Source organism: Carettochelys insculpta, chromosome 26 (genome assembly GCF_033958435.1).
Source record: "Carettochelys insculpta isolate YL-2023 chromosome 26, ASM3395843v1, whole genome shotgun sequence".
Lineage (NCBI taxonomy): Eukaryota > Metazoa > Chordata > Testudines > Carettochelyidae > Carettochelys > Carettochelys insculpta.
The window spans coordinates 8,703,925-8,729,016 of NC_134162.1; the positions used below are offsets into that span (position 1 = coordinate 8,703,925).

At 44.6% G+C, this 25,092-nt stretch overlaps 2 protein-coding genes across 2 annotated transcripts; both read left to right on the forward strand.

Annotated features, from left to right (window-relative positions):
- The first annotated feature begins 3,301 nt into the window (after positions 1 to 3,301).
- LOC142001830 (acidic mammalian chitinase-like) lies at positions 3,302 to 12,217 on the forward strand. Its single transcript, XM_074977428.1, has 11 exons — positions 3,302 to 3,326; positions 3,865 to 3,894; positions 5,067 to 5,271; positions 6,638 to 6,694; positions 7,621 to 7,786; positions 8,138 to 8,262; positions 9,315 to 9,438; positions 9,540 to 9,722; positions 10,509 to 10,625; positions 10,947 to 11,082; positions 11,832 to 12,217. The coding sequence occupies exons 1-11, from the start codon at positions 3,302 to 3,304 to the stop codon at positions 12,089 to 12,091; spliced, it is 1,428 nt and encodes a 475-aa protein (XP_074833529.1). The 3' UTR covers positions 12,092 to 12,217.
- A 3,266-nt stretch (positions 12,218 to 15,483) lies between these two features.
- On the forward strand, positions 15,484 to 24,515 carry LOC142001757 (acidic mammalian chitinase-like). The gene is made up of 12 exons (XM_074977296.1): positions 15,484 to 15,569; positions 16,088 to 16,143; positions 16,571 to 16,600; positions 18,429 to 18,633; positions 19,208 to 19,264; positions 20,365 to 20,530; positions 20,882 to 21,006; positions 21,339 to 21,462; positions 21,563 to 21,745; positions 22,564 to 22,680; positions 22,973 to 23,108; positions 24,105 to 24,515. Exons 1-12 carry the CDS (start codon positions 15,511 to 15,513, stop codon positions 24,356 to 24,358), a joined length of 1,512 nt encoding a protein of 503 aa, XP_074833397.1. The 5' UTR covers positions 15,484 to 15,510; the 3' UTR covers positions 24,359 to 24,515.
- The last annotated feature ends 577 nt before the right edge of the window (positions 24,516 to 25,092 follow it).

Sequence of the window (25,092 nt, forward strand, 5' to 3'; positions counted from 1 at the left end):
TGGACTTTGTGTGTACATGTCAATGTACTCTACAAAGGAAATCAGCTGTTTAAAATAAACAAAAACAAAAAATGCACCTTATTCAACTTCCCTTCCAGGGTAGGTGGTCTGTAGTTGATCCCCACCATGACATCACCCTTGTTTTTCACCCAATTTATGCTTACCCAGAGATTCTTGATAAGTCTGTCTCCTATGTCCAACTCAACCTCAGGCCAAGTGTATACATTTTTAATATGTCAGGCAACACCTCCTTCCTTTTTATCCCTGCCTACCCTTCCTGAGCAAGCTGTACCTTTCTATGCCAATATTCCAGTCGTGTATTATCCCACCAAGTCTCTATGATGCCAACTGTCATAGTTGGATTTATTTGCTAGCATTATGAGTACTTTCTGCTCCTCATATTGGTATATAGACTGGAATAAATTACCTAGGGGTTGTAGAATATCCGTCTTTGGAGATACTTAAGAACAGATAAGATAAATATCTAGCAGGGATGGCACAGATGGCGCTTTGTCCTGCTGGTAGGGGAGGGGTCTGGACTTGACCTCTTGAGGTCTTTTCCAGGTTTCGTGTTCTATTATTCTATTGTAATGAAACAAGTAAGTGAAAATGATTCATCTAGAGGACCAGGGGAATTATAGTAAGTTTACACTTGATCCCTGGAAAAATACTGGGATAAATTATTAAACCCTCAGTTTGTAAGTACCCAGGGGCTGTCAGTATTAGAAGGAATAGTCAGCATGGAACTTCAGTGGGACTCCTTGTGTGGGTCCCAGAACAGAATCATGCTACTTCCCTGTCTCAGCTATTTCATATGCAGTATCAGTAGTCCCTTTGTCAGCAACACAGCCACTGTGATCAACAGCCTCCAGCATCTGGTGTTTGAGCCTCTGCTGTAAAGACTTCCAGCATTTCCTAGGTGGGGAAATAAAGACAATGGTGATTGTTGCAGGAAGGTCATTTGCTTTCCTTGAGAGGGAACTGGCCAGTACCCAGCTGTGCGAGCTTCTCATAGTGCTTCAAAACAGCACAGGCCTGCATTCAAGTTCTTACCCTTCCTCCACGTCTGCGTGTTTGTGAGTAATTTACTGTTCTCCTCCCTAAGTTAGCCAGCCTATTACCACTCTGACCATTAGGAATTTTTTCCTAATGTCCAATCTAAATCTTCCTGGTTGCAATTTAAGCCCATTGCTTCCTGTAATTGATGTGGTAAAAACATTTCATTTAGACATATGAGTGCAAAGTATGGTCTTGAGTTAGTTGTACCCTCTAGCACTGTGGGTAGCCCTAGGAACCAGTGCCAAATCAAGCATGGGAGACTATGTTAGGACTTCAGAATTCTTGAAAACGCCTTTGGCAGTGTAATGAGCATGTCGGAGCTCAAGGCTTAGTTTTCTAAAACTTACCAGTATCCCCAAGAGTGGCCCTCTGTGTACTGACTGAACAGATGGCCAAAGAAATTCTTGAGGCCAAAGGGGTGAAAAACAGCATAGCTGATCCTAATATGCAAAACGTGTTTACAGGATTGCCAGCCTCACTCACAAATAAAGGGCATTGGTCGATAGAGAAACATTTCCTGCACGTAACTCTTGTATCAAGGGAGATTGGTTGAGCTGAAAGGCCTTGATAAGAAGAGGAAAAATTGGTGAGAGAGAGGAGAGAAACATGCCTGCCACACAGCTAGGGTGTCAGAGGAACGAGAGAGAGTGCCCAGTACCAGCAAGAGCACTCTGTCGTGGCAGCTCAACTCAGCTGAGTACTTTTTGTTTGAAGTGCTGAAAAGGCTGAGCTGCAGCCTAGGAACAGGCTGAGGTGCAGGCAATGGAGGAGAATATTCTAGATATGCATAGTATAGCTCTCCCAGCTTGTTATGCAAGCAGCGAGGGGTAGCCATTCAACAGCCTTGACTTACTTTTGCCGTTAGCCTATCTGCAGGTCATTTGTCACTTTCTGAAGGTTAATGGTGTTGGTTTTTTGCACCCAGCGTGCTTGGGGCCTATCAGGGACCCTCTCCTGGCACACCCTGTATTTACCCCCTTGTGCTAGCCCTCACTGTCATGTGTTGTCAATTTGGCCTGGGTCCTAGCAGGATAAAGGGCTCTGAGGAGGGCAACAGCTCTGAACTGGTGCAAGTCACTGTGTAAGCAACACACCTGTGTGTGGTTCACTGTCCCATGTAGTGGCATCTTGACCACTTACAGAGAGAAAAGAGGAGTTTCCTCCACAGCCTAAGCTGAGAGCCAGGCGCCTTTTAGCTCAACTGTAGAGGCTCAAACACTACACTCCAGAGCTCCCAGGTTGGAGTCTGCCTGTTGGCAGTTACATCTGCTTCCTAGCCAAGCAAGCTAGAAAGCCAAGATGCAAGACAGACCCTTGATGCAAGCTAGCTACTTGGGTTGCAATGCAGGTGGGGAATTGTGCTACAGTTGTCAATGGGGCTGGGATTCCCCTGTCTGAGCTAGGTGTCAATAGAGAAACAAGTGACATGAAATGGAGAAATAGGCACCTGGAGACTGAGCCAGTGCCCTGCTGCACCAGCATTGATTTTCACAGGTGTATTCCTGCTCATGTCAGTGGTTGTAGATTCAAACTTTCCGAGATCCAAGCATTCTATGAGCCGAAAGCCTGTCCTAGCTGGCCAGTGCAGGATTATCCCAGAGCAGGAGTATTCTCCTATGCCACAGGGCCAGTGCAGCGGTCTCTGTGCTGCCTTTGGCCGCCATGTCTGGCACAGACATCCCAGTGCGGGGAAACGGGTGTGGACAAGGATTGGCTGCACTCTGAGCCCTAGTTGCTGTTCTGGTATCTTGTCAGCCTGGGGCCACCTGAGGCTGTGGGCAGCCAAGACCTGGAATTAGGGATGTGCAAAGAGGGGTATGACTCCTTTGCCAAGCCCCCCTGGGTGGTGGGATTTCATCCTCACCTTCAGCACCACATCTGACCAATAATACTTTGTGTGCTAACAGCTGGGTTCCTCTTGGGGGCTCCATTGTGCCTGGGGGATGAGGGGGTTACACCCAGAGGGAATTGGGAATTGTACTTTCAGATGACGCTCTCCACTCCCTTAGATAAATGAAACGGGAAGGGATCTAGTTCCCTTCCCTATCCCCAGCCTTGGCATTGAAGGTGTCGATGCCCTTGAATAAATGACCTTTTCTGTCAATGTATTTTGTTTGCGGTTGGGGGGCTCTTTCTCCTGGCTGCCTGCAGGTGTGTGGGTTCCACACTGATAAGGATTTGCCTCTGCCACATAAAGCACCTCCAGGGTCCCTTGCCGGGAGACATTCACTTGGAAGGGAAGATGGCAAAGGTGCTGCTGTGGGTTGGTGAGTGACTCTTTCTCTCTGCCTTTACTGGTTAAGTCAGAATGTAACTTCCCTGGACGGTTGGTGAAGGAGGCAACAGCCTTTCTCTCAGGGACGGTGCGTTCTAGAGCTGTGGTTCCCAACCTTGTCACTAGCTCAGGCCCCCAATCACCACCCTCCAAACCATTTGTGGACCCCCATCAAAGCCAGTTCTACCTGCTATGTCCACTGCATTCAATGAAAAAGGAGACCACAGTATAGATTTTCAGACAGCGATTCAGAACTCTATTGGAAACTATTTCATTTAAAAATTATAGATGTAAGTTTGCATTTTATTTAAAACTTGTTCTCTTTGATCATTTTTATTTCTCTTTTCTTTTTTTTGTGGACTCCTGGGGTCCATGGACCCCAGGTTGGGAACCACTGGGCTAGAACTTGTACTAGCAGGTGTCCCCATAACAATGTACACAGAATAGTTTTTAATTACTCTGGGACTGATTTAAGCATGGAAGGGCTCTAGTCAAATTTATCTTCAATGCATTCTCTGTCTCTTTTGCAGGTTTGGCCATTCTGCTGCAGTTGCAGCTGGGTAAGAGCACCTTAGCCTCTCTTTCTGTGCACAAGGAATGGATGAAATGACACTACTGTTAGAAAGAACTGTCAGCCAGACCTGCAGCTGGTGTCAGTCGGGGTAGCTCTCTTTCAGAGTAGTTATGATTCACAGTAGTTGAGGATCTGATGGCCACGGTCCCTCTTGAATATTTGTTAATGTCTCTCTTCATTGGATCCCACACCCTTTTGCTCACTGTAGCAAATCATCTGGGACCTGAAGAATAGGCATGCATCTTTTGTGCAGCTCAGTATGAAATGAGATCAGGGAGCAATATAACCAGTTCTCTTTTCTCTATTGCTGACTGGCAGCCCTGGGCCTTCCTTTCTAACTAAGCATGATTATTCTGTTGACATAACATGATGTTAATATAATGAGCCAAATGTGCATCTTTGAGCTGGGGTCTGTTGTAAGGGAATGCCCCTAGCTTGGTGGTATCTCGAAAACGGTTTACTGACATATTTGTCATCAGGAACCTGTGGTGGGTATTGTGACTGATTTGTAGCTACAAATGCAGATGCAGAAAATATACTTACCAGGGTCATATTACGGGTTGAACCTCTCTAGTCTGGAACTCTCTTGTCTGGCAACATCCATAATCCGGCATGAGTTTAGTTACCCGGATGACCACTTATCATGGGTGTGACCAGATTTCCCATGATCCCGTAAAGTTTACAGCCCCCAGTCTTGGCTCTGGAACACTTCTGTGCTGTTCTTTAGCTCTAATTTACTCCTAAATATCTTCTAAGAGCCCAGTAAGCAGTGGAAGTGTTAGTAATGCTGCTAGACAGCGCTGACCTCCCATGATTTGGAAAATTCATCCGGCACTGGTCAAGTCCCCAGGGTGCCAGATTAGAGAGTTTCAACCTGTGAGTGAAAAAATGAAATCCACATTCACACTCAGGCACAGCATTATCTACTTGTACAATCAGCAGATATGCAAGAAGAGGCTACAATTTCTTCTTGTTACCCCAGTGTTGCTCCATTGATATCACTGGATGTCTCCTGGATCTGCAAGATCATTGGTGAAAAGTGAATCACATGTCTGATTCCACTTTCAAAAACACCTGACATCACCCTCAAGAAAAAAACTAAACAAAAAAACCAAATGTTTCCTTCTTAGTATCTGTGATTTGCTCTTCTCCTGCCAGGCTCTGCCTACAAACTTGTGTGTTACTTCACTAATTGGTCTCAGTACAGGCCAGTACCTGCCAAGTACTTCCCAGACAATGTGGACCCACATCTGTGCACCCACTTGATCTATGCCTTTGCAACAATGAATCAAAATAAGATTGCTCCCTATGAATGGAATGATGAAGACAGACTCTTCCCGGAATTTCAAGCACTGAAGGAAAGGTCAGCTGTTTGCAAAGTGCAGGATTTAAAACAAACAAAAAGCAAATTTTGCTTTAAAAATACTTCTTGTTCTCCAGAGACATGCAGATTTTTCTATCAGTCATGAGAGGTGAAAGGAAATGTGTGCACCCTGGTGTGCAGCTCTGGCAAGAGCTGGCTGAGTTGCAGAAAAAGCCAGCAGGTAGCTATGTAAAGAGCTGGCAGGGACCTGGGTTGCAATAGGACAGTACTTGTAAGAAATGTTAATGTTACTTTTACCCCGGTGATGAGGAAAGTTAGCAGAGAAACAAGAAGGCATTTCTTTAGTGCAGAAAAGGAATGGTTTCCAGTTACCTAGCAGCAATGCTTTTGTTAAGGGCTCCATTCCTCAACCTTCATGGGCTTTCACTCACATGAGTCATTCTACTGATTTCGGCAGAATTACTCATGTGAGATGCACCAGCATGAGTCAGGGTCCCATGATCAAGTCCTAAAAAGTCTATTGTATTCAGACCCCTTTTCAGATTAATACATTTTGGATGTTTTAGGTTACTTGTGGCTGGAACAGGATCTGACACAGCAGTCTAATTCAAGTGTAATATGATTTTTTTTCTTTTTTACAAAAATGCAGTTCAAACCAAAAAGAAGCTGAGGAAGGGTGTGGCTAGGCTTTGCCCAGAAACTGGGGAGATCGAGGTTGAAACCCCAGCTCTTCCAGACGTGTTTTTTCTTTGAGCCTCACTTTTCCCATCTGCAGAATGGGGTTAATAACATTTTTTTTTCTTACCATATGTGTGTCTTGTCTGTTCAGACTGTAGGCTCTTAGAGGCAGGGTCTGTTTCTTGCATTGGGTTTGTACAGAACCAAATGAATGATTATATATTTTCTTAAATGAAAAATAATAATCATATGTGCCAACTTCCCCTCCAACTCGGGGTCCTGATTGCCGCCCATGCTCCACCTTCACTCCATCCCTTCCTATAAGCCCTGCCCCACCATGCCTCTTCATGCCTTGTCTCTGCCCCCCATTCCCATTCCACTCCTTCCCAAATTCCCTTCCCTGCCTGCACCCACCCCTGCTTCTCCCCTGCCCCCCACCCCAGAGTTATACATGGAGCTCCAGAAGCACTGGGAAGGATGGGGAGGAGTTGGTCCGCATGGTGGCCTGCATGCAAGGAGCATATGGGGAGAGGGACAGAAGGGGGAGCTTGGCACCTGTGGGGGCTCCACACCAACTAACTTTTTCCTGAGGGTGCCTCAGCTCCAGACCCCCCACAGAGTTGGTGCATATGATGATAAGTGAAATGTTCCCTGCTGAGCCAAGTCTCAAAACACAAGGAAATGATGGCTGCTTATTGACCTTCCTTCTCCTTTGTTTGTGTTGCAGGAATGACAAACTTGTCACTAGCCTGGCTATCGGTGGGTGGAACTTTGGCACACAGAAGTGAGAACTGATCACTTGACTCAGCAGCAAAGATGGGGAGGATGATGCTCAGATTTTGACAACACAGAGCCTTTCGCTGCTCCTGTGGGGTCCGTGGGAACTTTACTACTGACTTCCCTTGGGATATGATTAGGCCCATGATGATGGTGCGAAAGACCAGATGTAATTTGTTGTAGTGCCTGGGCAGCTGAAAAGTGGGTATTGATGGTGTTTTGGGTGCAGGTGAAAATGGGGAAGGACTGAAGAGAAGAGAATGGTGATTAATTATGATTATAGTTAGTAAAGCTATGATTAGACATTCATGTTATGAGTGGAAGGTGATTGGTGAGAATGGCTACAGGATGGTCATGAAAAGTTAAGGAGGACATTGCATATTTTGGAAATCCCAAGCAGATAATGGGAGCATTAAACAGAAAATGGTATTGCAATGATAATGAGATGATGAAGCTAGGTTGTCAAACAATGGGAACCATTCCATTGATTTCTTCGGATGGTGGATCACGCCGCTAATGAAGCTAATGATCAGGAAAGCAATTAACTGTGCTGTGAGTAAAGAGACAGAGCTGAGAATGTGATGGTGGGACCACAGAACACGATGGTAGTAGAGAACAGGATGGGATGAATTTTGGTGAGGATAGTTGCAAGTGGATGAAGGAGGATAAAGGTGTGGGCAGACCAGTGATACATACGAGATCTTCATGCTTTTGAGTTTGGTGTCCAGAGTTTATTATTCACAGATTAGGAGGTACACATTGCTAATGATGAAAAGGGGGGTGATTAATTGAAGTGGGTTTTAATGAGCCTGTTGTGCACTAAGAGAATTGCTTTTTTAAAGAAGAAACTGAACAAGTCTGCAGTTGTACATGTTGATGCAAAACAAAAACAAAAGCCCAGGACCATGATGTCTAAGAGCAACCTTCTTCCAGATTCACAGAAATGGTTTCCTCAGCAGCCAATCGTAAAACTTTCATTGACTCAGTGGTCGTGTACCTCCGTAAATTTGGGTTTGACGGGATCGACCTGGACTTTGAATACCCAGGTTCTAGAGGAAGCCCCCCCGAGGACAAATATCGCTTCACCATCTTGATTCGGGTAAGTATCCAATAGACAATCACAGTTGTTCTTGATGTCAGCTGGAGTGAGGCAGATCAGAAACACCGAGCTGGGCACAGACAGTGCTTACATTGACACTGCACGATCTTAGCTCCCTTTGAGCTCCTTGAATCCAACTATCCTAGAAGTATGGTATCAGACCTGGTCTAAGATATTCTTTCACCTTGTAAAGATGCTGGGACAGTGAGACCTGGAAGGAACACTGTGAAGATCTTGAGGAGTTCATGGAAGAGATCAGGCTGCTGGGATGTTTCTAGGGAGTCAGAGCTGAACACAAATGGCTTTTTAACGAGAATCACTAACCACCAGTGCTCTCATTTCCACTTTCAGGAAATGCTGGAAGCCTTTAAAGCTGAGGCTGCAAGCACTGGACTCCCAAGGCTTCTGATTACTGCAGCAGTATCTGCTGGGAAAGGAACTATTGACGCTGGATATGAAATTGCTGAGATAGGGAAGTAAGTGGACTGGTTCTTATACTGTGCTTGCCATGTCTGTGTCACAGGGTGTGACTCACTTTCACTGCACCTTCTGCTGGTCACCCAGGGAATTAGCTGACATATCAGCAGGGATCCTGGGAGCACTGCGGGTCCAGACGAGATGGTAGAGATGGCTCAGAGCAACAATGGGCATCCTTGTTAGGCAGTGCCCACTAACATCCCCTTACCACCTTCCGGGGGTCTCAGCAGTCCTACCTCCATACACTGAGGCCAGTTGCAGCTTCAGTCTGTCCCCGTACCTGTAAAGTCCAGGTGGCTAGATGCAGTGCAAGGAGGAAGGGGAGGGACCCAGGCCCACCCCAGGTCCCCTCTGATGGCAGCCTTGTCCTGCCCTCCATCTCTCCCCCATCTACCACCTCTTGTTCCCTGGGTCACTTCTCCTGTGGTCCTTGCACCCTCTTGTCCCTATTATCAAGGTCAGCAGTCTATCAGGTGTCAGAGTGGAGCATCTCTCTACCTCCCCTGAGCTGGCACAGCACTGCTCTATCCAATGTGCTCCCTCTCCTGCTAGGAGTTGGTCCTACACCTTCTCTAATCAGGCCCAACTGAATCTGCTCTGCTATGCCACTCCTTACGTACAGAGCTGCCCCAGCAAGCCGCCATCAGATGGGCTCCCCTGGGAGCCCTTTGCTAACTGGCTGGGGCACTACACAGGCTCCCTCCAGCCTGCTTCTACCCCTTTCCAGCAGGAGTGGGACATCTGCCCCACTACAGTCTGGTTCTCTGCTGCCTTCCTCCTTGCATCATCTTTAGTACCGTTGCAAAATAGACGTACACAAAAAGTTACCAAATCACAATGGTAGCAGTTACATTCACTGTGCATTGGCATAAATGACCACATGAGGTGTGGGGTAATGGAGAGTGAGACCACCCCCCCCCCCCCCCCCCCCCCGAATTCCTATAGGTCAACATGGGAGGATGACGTAGTCTGCTGACTTGTTTGTCCATCCAGAAATCAAATTTCTAACAGGATCGTTTCTTTTTTGTTTGTTTCATTTCATTTAAACCAGGCTTCTTGATTTCATCAGCGTGATGACCTACGATTTCCATGGAGGTTGGGATTCCTTCACAGGGCACAACAGCCCGCTTTATGAAGGCTCTGCTGACAAGGGTGACTTCAAGTTCTTCAACTGTGTAAGGGAACACCCAGAAAACATCCTGTTTATTTTCCCAAGAGGGCACTGAGCGCAACGGGCACTGGGGATAAACAGGTTTTTCCATGTGGGTTTCTGCAGAAATACGCTATGGAGTACTGGCATAGTAATGGCGTCCCTGCTGAGAAGCTACTGATCGGATTCCCCACCTACGGACGGACCTTTCAGCTCAGCAGCAGTGACACATCTGTTGGTGCCCCAGCATCTGGGGCTGGGTCTTCTGGCCCTTACACACGGGAAGCTGGATTCTGGGCTTATTATGAGGTGAGAAGCTGGAGAAAATTAAGTTGTTGGGGCCTGGATCCATAGCTGGTGTAAACAGATATAATTCCGTTGGCAATGATTCTCACCCAATGACACCTTTACCTCCATCTGGCAGTGAAAAAGAGCCATAGGCTCACTTTAAGGATGACTTTACACAGCTGATGAGGTAGAGAGTCCTTTGTATAAATGAGACTCAGACCCATTGATTTCAGTGAATCTATTCCGGTTAGCAGTGGCTGAGGATCTGGCCCATAATTAGTATTTTATGGAATGACCTTTTATGAATTTTAAATATATTTTGTTTTGTGGATTTTAGATATGTTACTGGGGTTGGTTGCTGAGCTTCTCTCTCCTGTCTATGCATCTCTCTCTTCTTGTGCACTGGATGAATTCTCTTCCCACTTACACATCTGTTGTGCTACCAATACACAAATGGGCCAGATCTTCAGGTCGGGAAAAGTTCCATGCATCTCGGGTAGTAATGGGGAAGTAAGGCAGAGGTGGCCGTACCACACCACCTTCATGTCCCTATCTTCTCCCCCATTCCCGCGGCTAGTTCAATCCATGATGCGAATTCACATTTGGTCCTCTCAGCTGTGTGACTGACAGGCTGCCAGGAGATGCTAAAGCAAGGTTCACCAACTCTGCACCACCAGAGTAGCTCCTAGGTGACCATTTAAGCTGCTGGATTGCAGACCAAAAGAGGGACGAGATATACTCCATGGACATCACCTTCTGACTCCTGAATGAGGTCCACAGTGTATTCACACTGTGCTGGTTTTGCAGATCTGCACATTCCTACAGTCTGCTCAGGTGCTCTGGATTGATGACCAGAAAGTCCCCTATGCTGTTCAGGGGAACGAATGGGTTGGATACGACAACCTGTGCAGCTATAAACACAAGGTGAGATCTTTAATATTTTAAAGTGAGCTTCACTTACTCTCTGCTCCCACGATCAGGGAACACTTGGCCTCATTCCATCCATTTTGGAGTCTTTATAAAATGATGTATTTTCAGTGTCATTCACACAGCATAAAGCCAAAGTGAATTCGATGGGGCTGTTTCCCAAAGCATTTATTTTTGAGCTGGGACGCTCTACTGCCTATCAATTCAACAATCCATGGCTGGCTAACCAGTTACTGGCTTCAGCACGTTTTGAAATCCTGGAAGGAACTCTTAAGCAGCGTGGAAATGTTACCGATAGTTGTATGATTTTTTGGATAGGTGAAATACTTGAAGGAGAAGAATTTTGGAGGTGCCATGGTGTGGGCTATGGACTTGGATGACTTTCTGGGCTCTTTCTGCTATGAAGGAAAATATCCTCTCATTAGTGAGCTGAAGAGACTCCTCGAAACTAATGGTGAGACGGTGCTGGTTAGTATTTCAGGCCTATATAATTAGAAAGCCGAGTACCTGCTCCTCACCCTGTTAATGTGAAACTCCCCTCCCTGTATTGGCCCAGAACAAGGACTAGTTGTCAGTGCAAGTGATTAGCAGAACATAAGCTCTGTTTGATTTACCTGGATTCCTTGTTTTCATCTGCACATCTGGGAAAATGCAAGTGCTGGTTATGTGGTAAATGTGAACTTTAGAAAGCTACCGATGAGACAGAGTTCACAGGTTTGCCGTTTGTGGCGTCTGCGCTGAGCCATTAGACAGCACTTTGCATTTTGGAAGAGCTTTGTGAGCTAGTAAATCCAAAAGGCAAATGAAAAATATTACTGGCCTTGTTTTACAAATGGGGAATTCGAGTCACTGAATCGTTGCGTGACTTCATTGTGGTTGTTAATCCAGAGCCAGGATTAGAAGTCTGCCATGTCTCTGAAACATTTTTGGCAATGTATATGAGCTGTGGCCACTCTGTGCCTCATTGGAAGAGGATGTTTATTTGCTACAGCTTTTACCTGCAGGGTTTTGGAGTTTAGCTCAAGTTGTACAGGACCATGATCTTAGTACAGGAGGTTCCAGGTTCAGTCCCAGGTGATGAACAATATAGCAATTGTTACAAGACATGAGTATGGACACATTGATAGGCATTCAAGAGTACATGTGTAGATGAAATCTGCCTGCAGCCACATATGTTAATATATTCCTAATTATTCACTTTAGGTCCAGTTGTGGCAGACTGCCCTCCAGATTTCCCTACAACAGACCCTCCAATTACAACTACAACTACCTCTCCAGTTATCCCCCCAACTGACGGGGTAGATGATAACTTTTGTGCTGGAAAACAAGATGGTACCTATGCTGATCCCAAAGATAATAAACAATTCCACGTGTGTGCTGCAGGCGGGAGTTACCACTTCAGTTGTGCAGCTGGCCTTGTCTTTGATGACAGCTGCAAATGCTGTAACTATCCAAACTATTAATCCATTCCTTGGCTCGGAATAAATATCGATGAGTAACGTACAGCAATTTGAATTATCCCCGGTGGCAGCATCTCTCGGGCCTTGTCAAGAAAAGCTAAGGGGTCATAATAAGGCATTATTGTGTGTGTTGTCTGTCTGCTGTGTGTTTGGTGATCCTGCTTGTAACAGCAATAAATAATATTCTGTATTTTTATAGTGTCTTTTCTGCTAAGGCATCACACAGCTGCACGGGCCATTTATTCAACACAGGCTGAGTAAGACATTTCCTAGGGCGTATTTCTGTGGTTAGGATTTGCTTAGTTCTCCATCTCCACTTATATCACTTCTAATAGTACAATAACAATTAATAGATGTCTCATATGGAAGAATCTTCTTTTCTCAGTCTCAAAGAAAGGTGAATAGCCTTGTACCCATTTTACAGAATGAGAATCTGTTGCAGAGAGAGTGGAAGTGACTTGCAAAGGTGACGTAGCAAATTAGCGCCAGAGCTGAAAGCACGACCAAGATCTCGTGATACACAGTCCAGTGCCCTATCTTCTGGGTCAACCTAGTCCTTATGTTGGGATTTACTTCTCTCCCCTCCTGGTGAAGAGTACGCAAGACATCATCATGGAGTGGTCTCCCCTGCTTGGAGAAATGTGGACAATGGGAAGCTGTGATTGTTGTGTACAGCACAACCTTGCAGCCACTGGTGCAGCTGAACACAATCTATACCTGATAATGGGTATTACAATATCCCAGGGTGCCCCTTTCAGCATCAGATGACTGAAAGATAACAAAGGTCCCTATGACCCTAAGTCACAACAGAATATATGTTGGGAGGACAAATTGTTATAGTTAATGTCACTCAATTAATGTGCGTAGCTCAAAGCCTATCTTTCCCTTTCATGAAGACACTAGTTTTCAAACAGACATAAAAGGCACTGCTTGCCCTAATTCTTCTCTCACTGACAATGAGTGGCTTTACTAAGTAAAATCTCAACACTAAGGATAATAGGAGTGGTGCAGTAGTAAAATAGGCGTAAAGGAGCAAAGAATCCAGCCTCTTGTCTGGAGGGGCTCTTGGTAGGCCTCCTCAGAAGGAAAGTGATATACTCTGTTCTGTTCAGTTCTTATGCTGTCCCTATGCCTCAGACTCGAGTTTACAGTATTTCTAATCCCCTGAAAGGACTCTAACAGTAGGGCATCTTAGCAGTTGGTGCCTCTGCTTTTCCAACCAGTTCACGGAACATGATCACCTGGACATGACCCTGCCTGTGCAAGCTGATCACATTAGGTTCTTCCATTCCTTTGGGTGGCTGTTTATGGAACACCAGCCTTCTAGGGAGCAGCATCTCTTTTGTCCCATTACTTCTGCTGTTCTTAATGAAACCAAAACAGAGGGAAATCACAGTTTGATGGGGCTGGTGTGTTGTGTATAACTGAGGGTGGACCCAGGGCTGAAAAAATATCAGACATAACTCCAATGGTCCAGTCTTCGGAAGGTAAAAATGGGTGTATTTTCTTTAAAGACCTCCCATTGCCTTTCTTCCTTTGGAGGCTGGATCTGAGCAAAGGAACCAGGCAGTCATGTCACAGGTGGTTCTGGAATGGTGGGTTCCTGGTCTGTGTGGGTATTCCACTTGTGTATTCCACTTCCACTATTGCAGCAGGGTGTGTCTACACAGCCAAGTTATTTCAGAATGACAGCTGCTATTCCAGAATAAACTTTGTGTGTGCCTACACAGCAAACCTGCTGTTTTGAAATAGCGGGTGGCTTGTTTCAAATTCTGTAAACCTCATTCTATGAGGAATAGCGCCTATTCTAAAATAGATATTTCAGAATAGTGGCTGTGTAGACAGAAAATAGGGCCCATTTCAAAATAAAATATTCCAGAATAATTTATTCCAGTATAAAGCTGCTGTGTAGACCTATTATTTCAGATTAGAGCCCCTGGAAGCAAAGCATTGCTTCCAGGGGCTCCAATCTGAAATAGGCTCTATTGGATGTGGACACTCTATTTCGGAATAAGTTTTGCTTATTTTGAGGCTTCCCTGTAGTGTGGATGCGTTGGTCCAGAATATTTTATTTTGGAATAATAACTCCAGAATAAACTGTTTTGGAATAACTTTGTAGCGTAGACATACCCACAGAGGCTACGTCTACACGAGAAGCCTCTGTCGACAGAAGTCGCTGTTGGACGGGATATCCTGGCAAAACTTCTGTTGGCAGATTGCTTCTACACACAAAAGCAGATCAAAAGACCAATCTGCTCTGTTGACAGAGACTAGCCAGACTGCTTGGCCCTCTCTTGACAGCATGGCTGATCGGAAGTTCAGCAAAGAGAGCTGCCCAGTGGACCAGAAGCCCTGTCTGTCAACAAAAGGGCCCCGAAGCGTCTACACAGCTGTTTTGTTGACCGAATACTGTTGAGACAGGTGTTATGCCTGAATGGGGAGAGGTGTGACGCTGCTGGTGGATGTGCCGGGTTTTGTTGACAAACTGTCAACAAAGCACATTTTGTGTGTAGATGTTCAGGTTTTTACCAACAAAAGCCTGGAAAAGCCATTCATGTAGCTGTAGCTAGAGAGTGGGAGTCTGGTGTCTTTTGCCTCCACTAGTTAGACAGTCTCAGAGTTGGCTCTAGAGGAGGAGTCTTGGCAGAAGCGTTGTTTTATCCCAGATCCTCCCTGGAGAATGGTAAAGTGGAAAGAGAGATTTATGATGATCTGCTATATAAACCCATTTAACTAAAATTTGGGACAAATGACATGTGGGTGTAAATACACTCTGCTCCATTGACTTCAGTGGAGCAAAGTCAGCTTACGCCAGCTCAGGATGTGGCTCAACATGTTATTGAGGTTACATGAGTGTAAATGAGGTCCACTGGGTGAGAACTTTACAAAATGGCAGATAACAGTGGGGCACGTAACCAGCAAGATATGAGAGCAAGCACTGAGCCATACATTTCCAGTCTGTCACTCTGTCTCTGTCTTGTCTTTTTATACTGTGGTTTCCAGGTCAGAAACTGTCTCTTCCAATGTGCCTAAACAATGAGTTAAGACTTCAGTTGCTGTGATAATAGTAATTAATGCCTGGCCAAATTACAAAATAATGGTGCCATGGTACATTTCACCATAGTCTGTGACACCTGACAAGCTGCCTTATGTAACGTAAAAGCTGTGGAGGAATGATTGGGCCATTGAGTAAGGTAATGTTAATTGAAACTGCTGCTCTTCCCTGAGCTGGTGGCTGGTTTAGAACAAGTTCTTCAAAATGCCTTTTGATGGTGCAATGCTGTTGTGGTTGTGGCCTCAAAATATTCTTTGAGCACTGGATGCAGAAGGAAAAACATTCAGGAAGTGACGAGTTAACAAATAGGAGCTCGGTGCGTGTATTTGGCTGGGAACAAACAACCTTCTTGTACGTGTATAAGCAGATGCAGGCAGCAGGAAGAAGCAGACAGCTGCCCCACATAGTGCTGCAGGAATTGGCCAGGTCAGTGGTTATATGCGAGGCTCGTCAAGGAGGGGTTCGTTTCATTTCAGCTTTGTTTTGTTTTATGCGTTGTGGCATTGGGTCTGAGTTAGAGGCTCTGGAAAGGTCACTTCAAAGGCACGGTTTCTTTTATAGGCTTGGTTTACAAAAGGTATTTTGCCAAGTGCATTAAGAAAGTCCGTGTATGCATCTCATGACTGCACATGATGCACTTGTTTCTAAGTGTGTATAGATCCTGCAGTTATTCCCACAAGTTTTATACTACTGTTAACAGAGCACTAATATTTCGTCTTTCCTGTTTCAGACTTGTCCCCTCTAGGACCACATTCTAAGATTTTACTCATTATATCCCATTCACCTCCAACAATGGGGGTAACAATTTCATAACTTACCTAGACTTATATTGAGCAGAGTTGAATGGAGCACTGGCTGCTGCCTGGGACCCTCTCCACCCTGCAACCTCCATTGCTGGTCTCATGCTTCCTATGCAAATTTTTTTTTTAAAAATTTATTTATAGTTACTTCCTGAAACCAACACCTGAAGCTGAGATGGGGAAGATGCTTTTATGGAGTGGTGAGTAAATATGATCCCTTCCCTGTGACACTTTAACCATTACAGCATGGGGAGTCCTTGCCTAGAAACTGAAAGATGCAGATGAGACTAAAACAGATATGTAGTCTTTGTAATGTTGTCTTATGCAGCAGGCTGGATTAGAGGTTCGAATGGCCCTGTCTGGCTTTATGACTATATGGAACAGCTGCATCCTCCAGGGGAACATGGTAGCATAGACTGTGCTTTAATAGATTTTGGCTAACTTACCCTTAGTGGGTAAGATTCAGCCAAGTGCAGAAGGTTATACAGAAAGGTGGGGGCACAAACGGGGGTTTAAATGGTGCTGACCTCTCCAGACAGGAATGAATTTCACCCTAAATGGATGGGTCTGAAAAGTAAAAATTATCAGATTGACATTTTTTCTAATGCATTTTCATTTGGTTTGCAGGCTTGGCCCTTCTTGTGCAGTTGCAGCTGGGTAAGAATATCTGTTTCCTTGTTTGGGTGTGCGGGGGCTGATAATATGAATAAGAACAACGGATCAAATCCTCAAAACCCTGCTCGGTTTTCACCCATTTCTATTACAGGCAAAATTGTCACGGACATTCATGAGAATTTTTGCCAAACACTCATGATTCTTCTCACAATAGTGCAACTACATTACTTTGAAAGGTGTTACTCCTGATTTACACCAGTGCAAGAGGAAGACCAGGCCATGAATATAGACTTTAGGATTGGCAAAAGATGAGGAAGTTCTACATGGTCTTGATGGAGTAGGGGGTGTTTTAAAATAACCTGGTGTTCCCACATGGGGCAAACTTCAGGTAGTTATAACAGCCCAAACTATATGGTTTTTATCCAGTGGCCCCACTACAAAAATTCACCCCAACCTAACATAAAAATGGTGTCATTTTTCTATGTTACTAGCCACACACACCTGTAATAGAGAGAGGAATACATGTATGTAGCTTATGGGGATGAAACGTGTCCTTTCAGTTCAAATTGGCTGCTATGATCTGGCAAGGAAGAAAACCATGCTGAAGCAAGTGTTAGGAATCTGGAATACTGGCTCCCTTTGTAATTTGGGGCTTAGCTGCCAAGAAATGCTGAGCCAGATTTTTAAAAGTATTTAAGCCAGTGCCAGAGATGTAGAGAGCTGTCTGCCTCCTTGGAAGTTGGGTGCTCTGGAGTTTTTGAAAATCTTACTAGGCACTTGTGGTATAAAGCCTCTGCTCAGTCCAGTACAATGCAGGTGTAAGTTCTGTAACTGTGAGTCATCAGTGGTTTTAAGCCCTATAACTTTCTGTAAGATGTGTTTTTTTAGCAGGTGCTGGGTCCATATTGAATATTATAAGTTTGTAAGAAATTGTTGATCGATACAAGTCTTTAAGAACTCCTGGCTGTTCCTTTGAAAAAGAAATTGCTTTCTCTGAAGTAAGCATTCCTTTGTGTGAATGAGGAAAGTGTGAATGTGGGTCTGTACATAATGGAGTCAGTCCTGGAAGCCAGCTTGTTTGGACAATCAGCTGCAAGCAGCACCTGGACAGCCAGAAAATAATAGGAGCTGAGCCCTGCAAAAGTACCCATCTAAGAAAGAGAAAGAGGCCCCATCAAGAGAAGATCAAAGTCCCATCTGCTGTTAGGTGATGAGTCATGATCATCCAGAGTCCTGGGAGAGTGGTGATGACCCATGGTCATACAAGGTCCTGGGGCAGTGGGACAGGACAAGAAGACTGAAACATGTAAAAAGATGGGTGCAAAGCTATAGTGGGGGCTATTGCCATCACAGCTCTGCAGAGTAATTCTCAGTTGGCTAAGCAAGATTATTCTGTTGATGTAACAAAATGTTAACATAATGGACTAAATGTGTTTCTCTGAGCTGTGGTTGGATGAAGGGGAAAACCCTGACCGTGGTGATGTCCAGAAAGCAAAGTTTACTGATGCATTTGTCATCAGGAACCCATGGCGGGAAGGAGTTTTAGTAAGTTATGACTTGTAGCTGTATGTGCAGATACAGAAAATATTACAGATGCAGAATTTGTGAGCAGAAAGTGACTGTTAGATGCATCAGTCCTTGGTGTGAATTTATTGGCACAATCAAAAGATGTTCAAGAAAAGCCCAGATTTTCCTCTTGTTACTCCAGTGTTGCTCCATTGATATCAATGGATTTACGTTGGATCTGCAACAACATTGGTGAAAAGAGAATCACATGTCTGATTCCACTCTCACTAACACCTCACGTCACTCTCAAGAAACAAACAGCTGTTTCCTTCTTAATATCTGTGATTTGCTTTTCTTCTGCCAGGCTCGGCCTACAGACTTGTATGTTACTTCACTAATTGGTCTCAATACAGGCCAGAACCTGCCAAGTACTTCCCAAACAATGTGGACCCACATCTGTGCACCCACTTGATCTACGCCTTTGCAACGATGGATCAAAATAAGATCATCCCCTATGAATGGAATGACGAAGACAGACTCTTCCCGGAATTTCAAGCATTAAAGAAAAGGTCAGCACTTTCCAGTGGACGAGAGTGAAAAACAAGCGAACAAAAACACCCCACCGTAATACAAATTTTGTTATAAAAATACCTCTTGCCTCTTGACACTGATATTTTTTTCAATCTGTGATGAAAAAAGATGGAGGAAAAAATAATTTCTTCATAACAGATAAGGAATAGTTGAAGCAATATCTAGCAGCAATTCTTTCGTTAAGGGCTACGTTCCACACCTCTCATGGGACATTACTCACACAAGTAGTTTCATTGATTTCAGTGAAACTACCTATTCAAATGTGCACCAGCATAAGACAAGGTTGCATGATCAATTCCAAAGGGTTGATTCTTCTTTTTAAAGTCCCTTTTTAGATTAGCATGCTTTGGATGCTTTAGGTGACTCATGGCTAGAACAGGGTAGGACACAGAAGTCCAGTTCAAGTGTAATGTTTTTTACAAAAATATAATTTAAACCCAAAAGGATGCAAGGAAAGCATTGTACTAAATTTACAGAGTTCACAACTGAGTCAAGTCTGAAACACAACAAAGTGATGGCTGCTCACTGACTTTTCCATTCTTTGTGTCACAGGAATGACAAACTTGTCACTAGCCTGGCTATTGGAGGGTGGAAATTTGACATGAAGAAGTGAGAACCTTTCCTTTGACTTAATGACAAAGATGGTGAAGAGGATGCTGAGGTCTTGGTGCTTCTTTGGGGTCAATAGGAGCTTTATTATTAACTTTCCTGGGGATAGGGTTGGGCCCATGATAATGATGTGAATGACCAGATGTAAACTGAGGGAGTAAGTGGGCAGCTCAAGAATTGGGTGTTGATGATGCTGTAGGTACTGGAGAAGAAGGGGAAGAGTTGAGGAAAGAGGGAGAAGAATGATGATTAATTATGAAAATGTCATTAGTAGCATGGAGATTAGACATTCATGATATGAGTGGAAGATGATTGGTGAGAGTGGATTATGGGTTGGTTATGAGAAATTAAGGTGGATATTGCTGTGGCTGGAAATCACAAGTGGACAGTGGGAGCATTAAAGAGAAGATGGTATTGAAATGATGATAATGAGAATAGGCCCTAATGCAGTGGGAGCTATTCCACTAACTTCATTGGATGGTAGATCAAGCCATTGGTGAAGATAATGAGTAGTATCAGAGAGGTAGCCTTGTTAGTCTGTATCTTCTAAAACAACAAGAAGTCCTGTGGCACCTTATAGACTAACAGATATTTTGGAACATAAGCTTTCGTGGGCAAAGATGAAAGCTTATGCTCCAAAATATCTGTTAGCCTATAAGGTGCCACAGGACTTCTTGTTGTTTTTGATGATGAGTAGGAAAGTAACAAAAGGTGCTCTGAAGCAGAGAATATGATGGTGGGATCAGAGAACACATAATAATGGTAGAGAATAGGATTGGATGAATTTAGGTGTGGGAAGTTGGAGAAGGAGGAATAAGATGTGGGCAGACCCATCGTAAATACATAGGTGAGCTTACTCTCAAGTTCGGTGATAACTTATCATTAGTGGATTATGGGGTACGCATTGCTAATGACAAAAAGGGAGGTGAGTCAAGGAAGTTAGTGGGTGGTAATTAGACTGTTTAGCACTAAGACAATTACTTTTATACAAGAGGAACTGCACAAGTCTGCAGTTGTATATGCTGATGCAAAAAAACCCAAAAAACTCAACCAAAACAAAAACACCCTTGACCAAGTTGTCTCAGAATATCTTGTTTCAGATTCACAGAAATGGTTTCCTCACCAACTAATCGTAAAATGTTCATTGACTCGGTGGTCGTGTACCTCCGTAAATTTGGGTTTGACGGGATCGACCTGGATTTTGAATACCCAGGTTCTAGAGGAAGCCCCCCCGAGGACAAATATCGTTTCACCATCTTGATTCGGGTAAGTATCCAACAGACAATCATAGTTGTTCTTGGTGTCAGCTGGAGTGAGGCAGATCAGAAACACCGAGCTGGGCACAGACAGTGCTTACATTGACACTGCATGATCTTAGTTCCCTTTGAGCTCCTTGAATCCAACTATCCTGAAAGTATGGTATCAGACCTGGTCTAAGATATTCTTCCACCTTGTAAAGATGCTGGGACAGTGAGACATGGAAGGAACACTGTGAAGATCTTGAGGAGTTCATGGAAGAGATCAGGCTGCTGGGATGTTTCTAGGGAGTCAGAGCTGAACACAAATGGCTTTTTAACGAGAATCACTAACCACCAGTGCTCTCATTTCCACTTTCAGGAAATGCTGGAAGCCTTTAAAGCTGAGGCTGCAAGCACTGGACTCCCAAGGCTTCTGATTACTGCAGCAGTATCTGCTGGGAAAGGAACTATTGACGCTGGATATGAAATTGCTGAGATAGGGAAGTAAGTGGACTGGTTTTCACACTGAGTTTGCTATGTTGTTGGTCTAGTTCTCTGCTTCCTTGTCCCATGCCTCATGGCTAGCACCTGTGAAAAATAGGAGAGTGCAAAATGCTGCCAAATCATCACTGTAGCAGTGACAAGCCTTTTTCATAGGCATAAATTACAGTAAGAGGAGTGGGTCAATAGAGATTCAGGCAGCCCATAATGTCTTGTGTATACTGTTAGGTCGAAGTGAGAGGATGATGTATTGTCTGCTGACTCCTTTGTCCGTCAGGAAATTGTGCTCTTAACTGGGATTTTCTGTTTGGTTCTTTTCATTTCATTTAAACTAGGCATCTTGATTTCATCAGTGTGATGACCTATGGCTTCCATGGAGGTTGGGATCTCGTCACAGGGCACAACAGCCCACTCTATGAAGGCTCCATGGACAAGAGTGACTCCAAGTACCTCAACAGTGTAAGGGAATGCATGGCAAACACCTGGCTATTTTCCCAAGAGGGCACTGAGCCCAACAGGCACTGGGGATAAACAGGTTTTTCCATGTGGGTTTCTGCAGAAATACGCCATGGAGTACTGGCATAGTAATGGCGTCCCTGCTGAGAAGCTCCTAATGGGATTCCCCACCTACGGGCGGACCTTTCGGCTCAGCAGCAGTGACACATCTGTTGGTGCCCCAGCATCTGGGGCTGGGTCTTCTGGCCCTTACACACGGGAAGCTGGATTCTTGGCTTATTATGAGGTGAGAAAAGTAGACTTTTGTGGCCCAGATCCTGAGCTGGTGTAAGGTGAGCTACTTTCATTGACCTGTGACTTATCTTCATCTGGCAGTGCAAAGGGGCTGTAGGCTCCCTTTAAGGATGAGTTTAAACAGCTGGCAAGGTAGCGGGGCCTTAGTTTAACAGGGATTCGGACCCGCTTATTTCAGTGGATCTGTGCCTGTTTGTAGCTGGTGAGAATCTGCCCCAAATTTACTGTTGTGTATGGTATGTACTTTTATGAATTTTAGATGGTATGTTTTGTTTTTACTGAGCTTTGTTTGTGAGTTTCTCTCTCTTGTGTAAGTATCTCTTTTGTTCTGTGCACTGGATGAATTCTCTTCCCACTTGCACCAGTGTTGCACTGCTGGAGCATTATTGGGCTTCCTCGTCAGGTCTGGAAATGTTCCATTGAGCTCGGGTTCTGAACAGGAGGTGGGGGGAGGAAAGTGGCTGTACTGCACCACCTTTATGACCCCATCTTCTCCCCAGTTCCCCCAAGGCTAGTTCAGTCCATGATGCAACTTAATGTACGACTGCTCTAAGTTATTGCCTGCTGCTGCAGAACCTATAGGGGATATTCTGGGGGATCAGAGTAGGACCACAACTTGTCCCCTCAGCCGTGTGACTGACAGGCAGCAAGAAGACGTTAAGGCAAGGTATGCTGCACTACCAAAGTAATCACTGACCGCTTAGGCTGCCAGAACGCAGACTAAATGAAGGACAAGTTGTAGACCACAGACTTCACCTTCTGCCACCTGAAGGAGGTCCACTATGTGTTCACACCATGCTGTTTTCGCAGATCTGCACATTCCTAAAGTCTGCTCAGGTGCACTGGATTGATGACCAGAAAGTCCCCTATGCAGTTTGGGTGAATGAATGGGTTGGATTTGACAACCAGTGCAGCTATAAACACAAGGTGAGATTTTTAACATTTTAAAGTGAGCTTCACTTGTGCTCTGCTCCTGTGATCAGGGAGCACTTGGTTTCAGTGCTTTCCATTTTGGAGTTTCCATGAAGTGATTTATTTTCAGCCTCATTCACGTTGCGTAAAGCCATGATGACTTTGATGGGACTATTTCCCAAAGCATTTGTTTTTGAGCTGGGACACTTTACTGCTTAGGAGTTCAGCAATCCATGGCTGAAATCCTTGAAGGAACTCTTAAGCAGCATGGAAATGTTTCCGATAGTTGTATGATTTTTTTGGATAGGTGAAATACTTGAAGGAGAAGAATTTTGGAGGTGCCATGGTGTGGACTATTGACTTGGATGACTTCCTGGGCTCTTTTTGCAAAGAAGGAAACTATTCTCTTATAAGTGAGCTGAAGAGACTCCTTGAAACTAACGGTAAGACAGGGCTGATTATTGTTGCTGGCCTATATAATTAGAAAATTCAGCACATGTTCCTCACTCTGTTAGTGTGAAATTCCCCTTTCTGTATTGGCCTAGAACAAGGACTAGTCAGTCATCAGTACAAGTGATTATTAGAACATAAGCACTGAGTGATTTACCTGGATCCCCCATTTCCCTTTGCACGTCTATGAAAATGCAAATGCTGGTCATATCTATCAACATGGAGATACACATTTCATGGAACTGGAAGAGGCTTTGGGAGGTCATTGAGTCCAGTCCCCTGCCCTCTTGGCAGGACCATGCATGATCCCCCTTTTTTTTTTTTTTAAATAATCTATTTGTCCCAGATCCCTAAATGGCCCCCTCAAGGGTTCAACTCACAGCCCTGGGTTTAACAGGCCAAGTTCAAAGCACTGAGTGATCTCTCCCCGTTTTCCTCTAGAAAAATACTGATGAAGCAAAGTTCAGAGTTTTTCCATGTGGGAGGTCTCAGTTATGCTGAGCCATTACATAGCGCTTTGCATTTGGGAAGAGCATTGTGGGATATTAAATCCCCCCAAGATATATGTGAGGCAGATGAAAAATTTAGTTGCCCTGATTTACAGACTGGGAAATTGAGACACTGAATTGTCACATGACTTCATCAAGGCCACATCATAGTCATTAATCCAGAACCAGGGTTATAGGTCTACCACATCTCTGAATCACACTTGTAAGTGTGTGTGAACCATGCCCACTCTGTGCTTGATTGGCAGAGGGTGTAAATCTGCTACAGCTTTTACCTGTAGGGTTTTGTCCTTTAGCTCGAGTTATACAGGATCAAGCTCTTAGTGCAGGAGGTTCTAGGTTCACTTCCAGGTGATGAACAAGTGAAGTCATTAGAAGTCATGACGTGTAGGGTCCAGAAAAACAGACAAGCACACAAGAGTGCATGAGTAGGTGGAATCTGCCTGCAGCTGCATATCTTAGTGTATTGCTAATTCATTTTAGAACCACTTGTGCCAGACTGCCCTACAACCAGCGTCACAGCTTCTCTAGATGTCAGTCCAACTACCCCTCCAGCTGTTCCCTCAAATGGGGAGGATGATAACTTTTGTGCTGGGAGACAGGACACCACCTATGCAGACCCCCAAAATAATAGAAGATTCTACCTGTGTACTGGAGGCAGGACTTACTCGGTAGTTTGTGCAACTGGCCTCATCTTCGATAAGAGCTGCATGTGCTGCGACTATCCAAAAAAATAACTTGTCCCCAGACTCTGAACAAATATGGATGGGTAACCTACTACAACGCACATGATTCCCAGCAGAATCCCTGGCGCCTCATCTAAAAAAGCCCTGTGGTTGGAATAAAGCATTAAGATTTGTGTTGTCTCTCTGCTCCATGACGGGTGACCCGTCTTTTAACAGCAATAAATAATGTTCTCTATTTTCTATAATGTCGTCTTCATTGATGCATCCATCATCATCACCATCATCGACAATCCTGGGCTCAGTGCCCCTTGGCGTGTTGGAAAACTGCATGGCCAGATATTCAACACAGGCTGAGCCTGGCTTAGTGAGACATCTCCAAAGGTGTCTTTGTGTGTTTGGATTTGTTTAGTTCTTCATCTCAGCTCATATCGTTGCTGATAATAATAATAATAATAATAATAATAATAATCAGATGTCTCATATGGAATAATTTAGTGCAGGAGTCTGGGGGTGCACTGGAAGAGCTGGATGCTGCTAAGTTTTCCTCACCTGAACCCCCAGTCTTTCTCTCCTCCGTTCCCACTCCCACTTATCTCCCTTCCCAGAATCTCCTCACCCCACATCACTCTCCCTCAAATTTCTCCACTCCTCTGACTGCCCATGAATCATTCACATGCCTGATTTTCAACCCTGCTTCCAAGCAGGACTGGATTAAGGGCCTACTGGGCCCAGAGCTGAGAATTTTTGATGGGCCTACACTACACACTTTTTTTTATGTCCCCCTT